Source organism: Chrysochloris asiatica, unplaced genomic scaffold (assembly GCF_000296735.1).
Source record: "Chrysochloris asiatica unplaced genomic scaffold, ChrAsi1.0 scaffold00555, whole genome shotgun sequence".
NCBI classification, from domain to species: Eukaryota; Metazoa; Chordata; class Mammalia; order Afrosoricida; family Chrysochloridae; genus Chrysochloris; species Chrysochloris asiatica.
This window is the reverse complement of record NW_006409073.1, coordinates 556,167-565,274: the sequence shown is the minus strand read 5'-3', so window position 1 is coordinate 565,274 and position 9,108 is coordinate 556,167. Positions and strand designations below refer to the sequence as shown.

Here is a 9,108-nt window from a genome sequence, read left to right as displayed (position 1 = left end):
GGGGGCACCTCCGGGGGCGCCGGCGACTGCGGCGCCGGCCGGGGGCGACGGGCAGCAAGCAAGGGCTGGCGGGCGGGCACCGAAGGCAGGAAGTGGCGCGGCGCGGGGCTCGAGGAGCGCGGTGAGCGGGGCGGAGCGGACGGAGCGGGATCTCGCGGGAAGCGCGGGGACGAAGAGCACCGCCTCCCCGCCTTCCTTCTACCACCCCCCTCTCTCCCGCTCCCCCACCCCACCCCACCACTCGGACCAGCCACGGTGGGGCGCTGCGGCCTGAGGGACCCACCTAGGCTCGGGCGTCTGGCAACCACTCGGCCACTACTTTTCCAAAGACCAGGGGTCAGGACTCTGCGCGAGTTGGGCAGCAACTTGCTATTTAAAAAGAATAGCAACTGTTTTTTTGTTAAGATAAAAGTAACCCACGTTTATTGAGGAAACGGAGACCTAACATCTAGGAAGTGCGCAGGGAACATTTGGATACGTTTCCTTACAGTCTTTTCGCTGGACGCATACAGCTTTCTTTTTTTCATATGAAACTGGCAGTCAGACTTACTGTCTATCTGGCATCTCCTGCTATTTTACCTGGCATCAAGTGATGAGAATGTTGCCATATTGGTAAATATGATTGCCAACATGGTTTTTAATGGTTGTATAATGTTCCTAGCTTGCTGGAAGGGAAGAGGACTTGAAATCCTTATTGATATAGATCAAAGACTACAACCTTTAATATGGATTGCCCCTCAAAACAAAAAATGTTGCCAGTTCGCCTGCTTTTCTCTACCTTTCCTGCCCGGCCCCTTCTTCTTCCCCCATGCTTCCACCGTCCCCGAAAAGAAAAAACAACAACAACGAAAATCCTCAAAACTGGACCAATAACATCTTGAGAAAAAAAATGAAGTTGTGAAAGATTTCGTTTTGCTAGGATCCACAATCAGTGTTCATCAAGAAAGTAAATGACATACTGCATTAGGCAAATCTATTACAAAAGACTTCTTTAAAGTGTTAAGCAGAAACCATGTCATTTTGATGACTAAGGTGTGGGTGACCCAAGCCACAGTATTTTCAATTGTCTTGTATGCACGTGAAAACGGGACAATGAGTAAGGAAGGCCTGAGAAGAATTGATGAATTTGAATTATGGTGTTAGCAAAGAATATTGAATGCACCATGGCTGCCAGAAGAACAAACAACTTGGTGTTGGAAAAAATATAGCTAGAAAGCTCCTTAAAAGTAAGCATGATAAATCTTTCTCTGTGTACTTTGGGGAGTCTTGGTGTGCTGCTGTGGGCAAATGCACCAGACTACAAAGTCAGCTTGAACCACAAAGTTAGTGGTTCAAGCTCGCCAGCTGCTCCTTGGAAATGCTATAGAGGGTCGCTCTGGGTCAAAACCAACTTGATGGTGCTTAATGATGACAATGTACTTTGGACATGGTATCAGGAGGGACCAGTCCCTGGAGAAGAACATCATGCTTAGGAAAATAGAGAATCAGCGAAAAAGAGGGTGAGACCCTCACGGAGATGATTGATACAGTGGAAGCAACAATGGGCTCAAATATAACAATTGTGAGAATAAAGCAGGACTGGGCAACATTTCCTTCTACTGTGCAGAGGTTTGCTGTGAGTTGAAGCCAACTTGAAGGTGCCCAACCACAACTTAATGTTCCAGTTTATGGATGGATTGTAATCTGCATAAAATCCATGCAACCCCTGTTTTCACATGTTAGATTCTTGTTATATGCAATATTGCTATTTAAAATTTATTTGATGGTCTTTTAAATTTACATTTTAAAAGATCTAGGAATCCCACAATACAGAAACCTTGATGAAATCTCAGTGTGTCACTCTCTGGGCTTTTCCATACGTGGGAGTCCTATGTAGTGCTATAGGAGAAGCACTCAACCACAAGGCTGGTTTTAACTGCAAGATTATTGGTTCAAACTCACCAGCTGCTCCTTGGAAACCCTATGTAGGATTGCTATGAGTTGGAATCCACTTGACAGCACTTAACAACAACAACCCTTACTTTGGAGTCCTGGTTGAGCACTTAAGATAAGTACTGGGCTACTAACCCCAACATCAGTAATTCAAACCCACCAGCCACTCCTTAGAAACCCCATACAGGATCATTATGAGTCAGAACTGACTTGACAACGCTTAACAATAACAACCCTTAAATTGTATGTGTCTGCACCCAAAACTGTCATGCATATACACAAGAATATATGCCTGCACCAGACACATTCTTTTTGTTCTTAGGTGCCATCAAGTGTGTTCCAATTCATAGCGACTCATCCTCACAATTGTTATGTTTGAGTGCATTGCTGCTGCCGCTGTGCCAATCCATCTTGTTGGCGGTCTTCCTCTTTTTTGCTGACCCTCCTCTTTATCAAACATGATGTCCTTCTTCAGGGACTGTTCCACCTGATAACATGTCCGAAGCATGAGAGACGAAGTCTCACCAGCCTTCCTTCTGAAGAGCACTATAGCTGTACTTCTGAACAAACAATACAGATTTGTTTGTTCTTCTAGCTATCCATGATACTTTCAATATTCTTCTACAACACCGTAACTCAAATGTATTAATTCTTCTATGGTCTTCCTTATTCATTGTTCAACTTTCACATACATATAAAGCAACTGAAAATACCATGACTTGGGTCAGGCACACCTTAATCCTCAAATTGATATCTTTGCTCTTGAACGTTTTATTTTTTTAACTTTTTATTGTGAATTGAGTGAAGGTTTACAGACAAAATCATCAGTTTTATATTCAATGAATCATACATTTTGTTTCATCTCAATGATTGCAATCTCCTCCGTACAGTAACAGTTGTTCCACTTCCTCCCTGTGATTCCTATTTCCATTACATCCACCTTCCCATCCCCTCTCAACTTTGTCCTTAGGTAAATAATTGCTCTTTTGATTTTGAGTGACTGATCATTCCATGATGAGCCACTAGTATTGTTCCCCTTATATACCTATCTACTACTTAACTGAAAATTGGGCCATGAGGATGTATTTCTTTCCTGAACCTGTAGGGTGGTCAAAGGTTGAACACTTTAAAGAGGTCTTGTGCAGCAGGTTTGCCTAGTGCAATAAGCCATTTCTTGACTGCTGCCCCATGAGCGTTGATTGTGGACCCAAGCAAAATGAAATCTTAACAACCCCAGTCTTTTCTCCATTTATCATGATGTTATTTATTGTTCCAGTGGTAAGGATTATTGTTTTCTTTACATTGAGGTGCAACCTATACTGAAGGCTGTCTTTGATCTTCATCAGTATTTTAAATCCTCTTCTCTTTTAGCAAGAAAGGTTGTATCATCTGCACATTGCAAGTTGTTAATGAATCTTCTTCCAGTCCTGATGCTATGCTCGTCTTCATGTAATCCACCTTCTCAGATTATTTGTACAACATACAGATTGAATTAAGTATGATGAAAGAATACAAGCTTGGCATACAACTTTCCTGATTTGATACCATTTAATATCTTCTTGCTCTGTTCAAACGATTGCCTTTTGGTCTATGTATAGATTCTTCATGAGTGTAATCAGGTGATCTGGAATGCCTGTTCTTCACAATGTTATCCATAGCTTGCCATGATCCACACAGTCAAATAAAGCACAAGAAAACATCTTTCTGGTATTCTCTGCTTTCAACCAAGACCCATCTGATGTCAGCAATGATATCCCTAGTTCTACATCCTTTTCTGAATCTAGTTTGAGTTTCTGGCAGTTCCCTGTCAATGTACTGTTGCAGCTGCTTTTGAATTATCTTTAGCAAAATTTTACTTGCATGTGATATTAATGATATTGTTTGAATTTAGCATTTCATTGGGTCACCTCTCTTTGGGATGGGTTCAAATATGGATCTCTTCCAAGTGATTGGCCATATAACCGTCTTCCAAATTTCTTGGCATAATTTAATGAAAACCTCCAGTGTGGCATCAGTTTTTTGAGAGATTTCAATTTGTATTCAATCAACTGCTGTAACCTTGTTGTTTGCCAATACCTTCAGTGTATCTTGGACTTCTTCCTGAATTCAGTACCATTGGTTATTGGTCATATACTAACTCTTGAAATGGTTGAACATCTACCATTTCATTTTGGTACAGTGACTCTGTATGTTCTTTCCATCTTCTTTTGATGCTTTCTACATCATTCAACATTTTGCTCATAGAATCCATCAATATTTCAAGTTCAGGCTTGAATTTTTCTTCAGTTCTTTCAGCTTGAGAAATGCTGAACATGTTCTTCCCTTTTGATTTTCTAACTCCAGGTTTTTGTACATTTCATTATAATACTGACTTTGTCTTCTAGAGCTACCCTTTGAAATTTTCTGTTCAGCTCTTTGACTTCCTTATTCCATTTGCATTAGCATTTCTATGCTGGAGAGCAAGTTTCAGAGTCTCTTCTGACATCCGTTTTGGTCTTTTCTTTATTTCCTGTCTGTCTAATGATCTTTTACTTTCTTCCTGTATGATGTTCTCATTGTTATCTTGGCAGCAAACACCAAGCACATAAAAAAGATACATTCTTAAAACCACTAATGTATTGAGATATCTTTTAAGAATCTTTTACAGCAAACAGTAACACATGAGCAGAAGGCAAAGGGAAAGGGGGCTAGACAGAGGATTTGGGATGGATGAGGTTTCAAGCAATTAATTGGGTGTAGAGAAAGAAGTAAGTACTAAATTTGGTGGTGGGTGGGTTCCATCAAGTCTTACACCTAGTTACTCCATATAGGGTTTCTGAGGCTGTAAATCCTTACCGGAGCAGAAAGCCTGCCTGCCTTATCTTTCTCTTGCAGAGTGGCTAGTGGATTCAAACTGCTTACCTAAAGGTTAGCAGCCCAACATGTAATCAATCCACTACACAACTAGGCCTCCTTATTACTAATGTTGTTATTGTTATTGATAAGTGCCTTCTAGTAGTTTCCAACTCTAAGTGACCCTGTATAGAGTTTCCGAGGCAGTAGATCTTTGTGGGAGCAGAAAGTCTCATCTTTCTCCACTTTATGGTCTGCAGTTCAGTGTTTATTCTACAGAGTTCATAAAAGAATCAAAATGAAACTCGGGAAGTGGGGCCATGTGGCAGGAAGAAAATCAGGCCAGGATGGGGTTCTGGAAGCCAGAGGAAGAAAGTGAAACTCATCCCTGCGTGAATGTACATTTCTCAAAAGTAATACATCTTTTCACAGGTTTATTGACTGTTTGAATTATGTGAATTTTCTAGTCATCTCCTTTGCCCACATTCTTTTGTGTTCTCCACTTTTCAGAGCTCCTCATATGCTCCAAATAGAAAGACTTTGTTAACTACATTGCAGATGCTCTCTCTCAGTTCAGCACTTATCTGTTTTGTTTTTCAACTTTGAATTGAATGAAAGTTTCCAGAAAAGATCATCAGTCCACATTCAACAAATCATACACTTCAGGTCATTACAATGATTGCAATCCCTTCAATGTACTGTCAGTTAACAGTATTTGCCTCTATTCACTTTAGCTCTTACCTTCCTTTCTGTGTCTGCCACTACCTTCCTCTTTCCTATGCCAACCTTCCTCTTACATATTGCCTTTCCCATCACTCAAGTTAACATGTACCCTCCAGTGAATAAGTTTCCCTTCCCTCCTACCCCTGGTAACCATCATAGAATGTTTCTTTTAGCATAAAACTTTTTACAACAGTGATCTCATACAAGATTTGTTCTTTTGTGATTGATTTATTTCACTCAGGATTCCTGATGTGGTGCTGTAGGATAAGCCCTGGACTGCTAACCACAAAGTTGGTGGTTCAAATTCACCAGCCATTCCTAGGAAACCTTATATAGGGTGGCTATGCGTTGGAACAAACTCGAAGGCACTTAACAACAAGAGCAGTTTCACTTAGCATAATGTCCTCATAATGCAAGTGAAAATTGGACAATGAATAAGGAGACCATAGAAGAACCATTTGAGTTATGGTTTCAAAGAAGAATATTAAAAGTAGTATGGACTGCCGGAACAAACAAATCTGTGTTGAAAGAAGTAAAACCAGGATTCTCCTTAGAAGCCAGGATGGTGAGTCTTTGTGTCTCATACTTCAGACATATTATCAGGAGAGACCAGTCCTTCGAGAAGGAGACCATGCTTGGTAAAATGGAGGGTCAGTGAAAAAGAGGGGGATCCCCAATGAGATGAATTGGCAATGACAGCAGCAATGAGCTCTAGCGTAGCAGCAATTGTGAGGATGGCGCAGGACCAGGCGGTGTTTTGTGCTGTTGTGCATAAGGTCACTATGGTTCAGAACCGACTCAACAGTACCTAACTATAACAATGGAGTCCTAGTGTGGCACTGTATAGGATAAGCATTGAATGGCAAGGTTGGTTTGAATCACAAGGTAAGTGGTACAAACTCACCAGCCACTCCTCGGAAACCCTATACAGGGTCCTGATGGCACTTAACAACAACAACAACAATGGATAAGGAGTCCTGATGTGGCTCTGTAGGATCAGTATTGGACTGCCAACCACAAGATTGGTGGTTCAAACCCATTAGCTGCTCCTTGGAAAACCTATACAGGGTTGCTATAAGTCAGAACTGACTCTATGACACTTAACAACAACAATGGATAATTTTGAGCATTTCTTTATGGTTATTGGCCACCTGAATGTCATCTTCAGTGACATATCTGCCTATTTTTAAATTGGGTTATTTTTTAAAATAATACTTGATTGTGTTTTTGGTGGAAGTTAACAGAACAAATTAAGTGCCCATTTGACAATTTCCACACAAATTGTTTATCAACATTAACTACATTTTCTACAATGTGTTGACATTTTCTTTAATTGCATTATGGTTATTCATTTCCAGTACTCTCATTTCCTGCCTTGTTATCTTCTCATCTTTCTTTTAAAGTAATTGTTGACCTTTTCACCATTTGTTCTTTTATTTAGCTTAGAGAGTCTCTCAGAGAAATGTTCAATCTTTAAGTAGACAATCTCATCAGTCTTTTCCTTTATTGCTTCTGGGTTTTGTGTTTTATTTTGAAAGGCCTTACCCACCCCCAAGAAAATATATAAAGAAAATATACTTCTAATTGCAGGTTCAGAAGAAAACATGGGAGACTTTTCTTATAGGGACCAGGCCATTGTTTGGTCCTTGGTGGATATCTGATCACTATACAGAATGAAAGGAGAGCCCCCCAGCTGAGAACTCCTTCCCATGTAGCTTCAGGAACTGGGTCTATATTTTGGGGGTTTCATCCATGTGCATGTCTCTCCTGACTTCTCACTCTGGCTTATCATCAGTGAGCATTTGGGTGAATAAGCTACTTTGAATGGACTTTTGTTTTTTTTCCTACTTGCTGAATTTTACAGGTTTTCTTTAATAAACAAGTTCTACAGTTTTTGTTTTTGTTTTTGTTTTTTTCTTTAGTTCTGGTTTGGTGCTATGAGATAAGCACTGGATTACTAATTGCACAGTTGAGTTCCAACCCACCAGCCGCTCCTTGGAACTGTGAGTTGGAACAGACTTTGGTAGCATTAATGTTGTTGTTATGTGCTGTGGAGTCGGTTCCGACTCATAACGACCCTGTACAGGGTTTCTGAGGTTTAATAGGTGAACAGAAATGCCTAGCCCCCTCTTGTCCAACTGTCTCAGTCAGGCACCTTGCATATTAGTGGCACCTCAAAATGTCAATCTGCATACTTCCTCTGGTGTCCCTTTAGACTTGTCCCCTCCCCACTGCTGCCTGCCTCCCCCAATCCTTACACCTCCGGATATCTATTGTGCTTCAGAAAGGACATTGGGCCATACCAGGTTAATAGAAACTGCTCAGTGGCACCCCTCTTCAAATGATGCCCAGGGCACATCCCATACCTGCCATACCTTAGATCACCTCTGTTGCTAATGTCCTCTGTATGGCACAAAGAGTGGTACTAGAGTGGAAGGCACCGGGGCATGTTGTTGGGGGGACAGACATAGTAAGCAGGAAGGAGAATGTCTAGCCACCTTGGAACATCCCTAGAATGTCTCAGAATGTCTTAGATCTAAGCCCACTAAAAGAAATACCCCCTCCATAGAACATGCTTTTTTAACTTATCTAAAATTTATACCTGGTTTTTGGAAAGTATTTTTAAATGTACATGTTTTTTAAAATGTAAAAACATTTAATCACTTTTAATTCTACCACCTAGTGAATATCATTGAAGAATTTTTTTTAGAAAGACTAATTTTCATGGTCCTCAAAGATAACATTCTACCTCTTATTTTGATGATTAGTATCTGGGGTCTTAAAAACATGCTGGCAGCCATCCATGATATAACTTTTGGTCTCTCCCCACCTGAAGCAAAAGTGAAGAAAACAAACAATTTAAAGAAATATAAATTGCTACAACTTGATGAACTGGACCTTTGCTTATAGATGAAGTTGCCCAAAATTCCAACCAAAAGGGAAGGATTCTTCATATCAAAGATCAAGCTTGCCTCCTTAGTACACTGCATTGATAGGGATGGGCAACTTAGATTTCGGTTATCACAATTGTGCGGCTATAAAGACATGAAGTGACTAGCTTACAAGCTTTCATGAGGGTGCTTAGTGTCAAAATGAGGAGAGTAAGATAGACACTGCACTGAATAGTTTTCCTCTTGTCCAAATGGGTCTGGTGATGATGGGGATAGAATTTTATGATTCATTTGTGAGTAATTGTTAACAGGACTAATGGCCACAACTGTAAATGTAGAATAGGTGTAACTAAAACAGGGCGCAGTTAATCTGTCATTTCAGGAATAGAAGATCCTAGGACCATCAAGAGGGAAGAGCATGGGAGAAGCAAGGGATTCTAACCAGAAAAGTGTCAGCAGCAGAGATGGTGGCAGAGATGAAGGCATAGAGAGAGACAGAGCAGCAGAGGACTCTAGGCCCATGGACTGAGAAAGGCAGTGTGCCTGCAGGCAGGAGGTTAGCTTGCAAAATGTGCCCTTTGGACATTTAAATGAGTATATAATTTCAATGTGGTATGTGTACATAAAAAAAATAAATACTGTTAGCTGATGGTGCATGGAGGGGATTATAATCATTGCAGTGATTTGTTGAATGAAAACTGATGATCTGCCCTGTAAACCTTCACTCAAA

The 9,108-nt window shown here is 40.7% G+C and overlaps 1 protein-coding gene across 1 annotated transcript in view; it reads right to left on the bottom strand.

Moving 5' to 3' along the window:
* CENPB (centromere protein B, 80kDa) overlaps positions 1-810 on the bottom strand; it is a 2,794-nt gene extending 1,984 nt beyond the window's left edge. Inside the window, exons 1-2 of the mRNA XM_006877690.1 lie at positions 779-810; positions 9-151 (exon numbers count right to left, since the gene is read on the bottom strand). Coding sequence (XP_006877752.1) covers positions 9-151; positions 779-810 — 175 coding nt within the window. The remainder of the gene's footprint in view (positions 1-8; positions 152-778) is intronic.
* Positions 811-9,108: the final 8,298 nt, after the last annotated feature.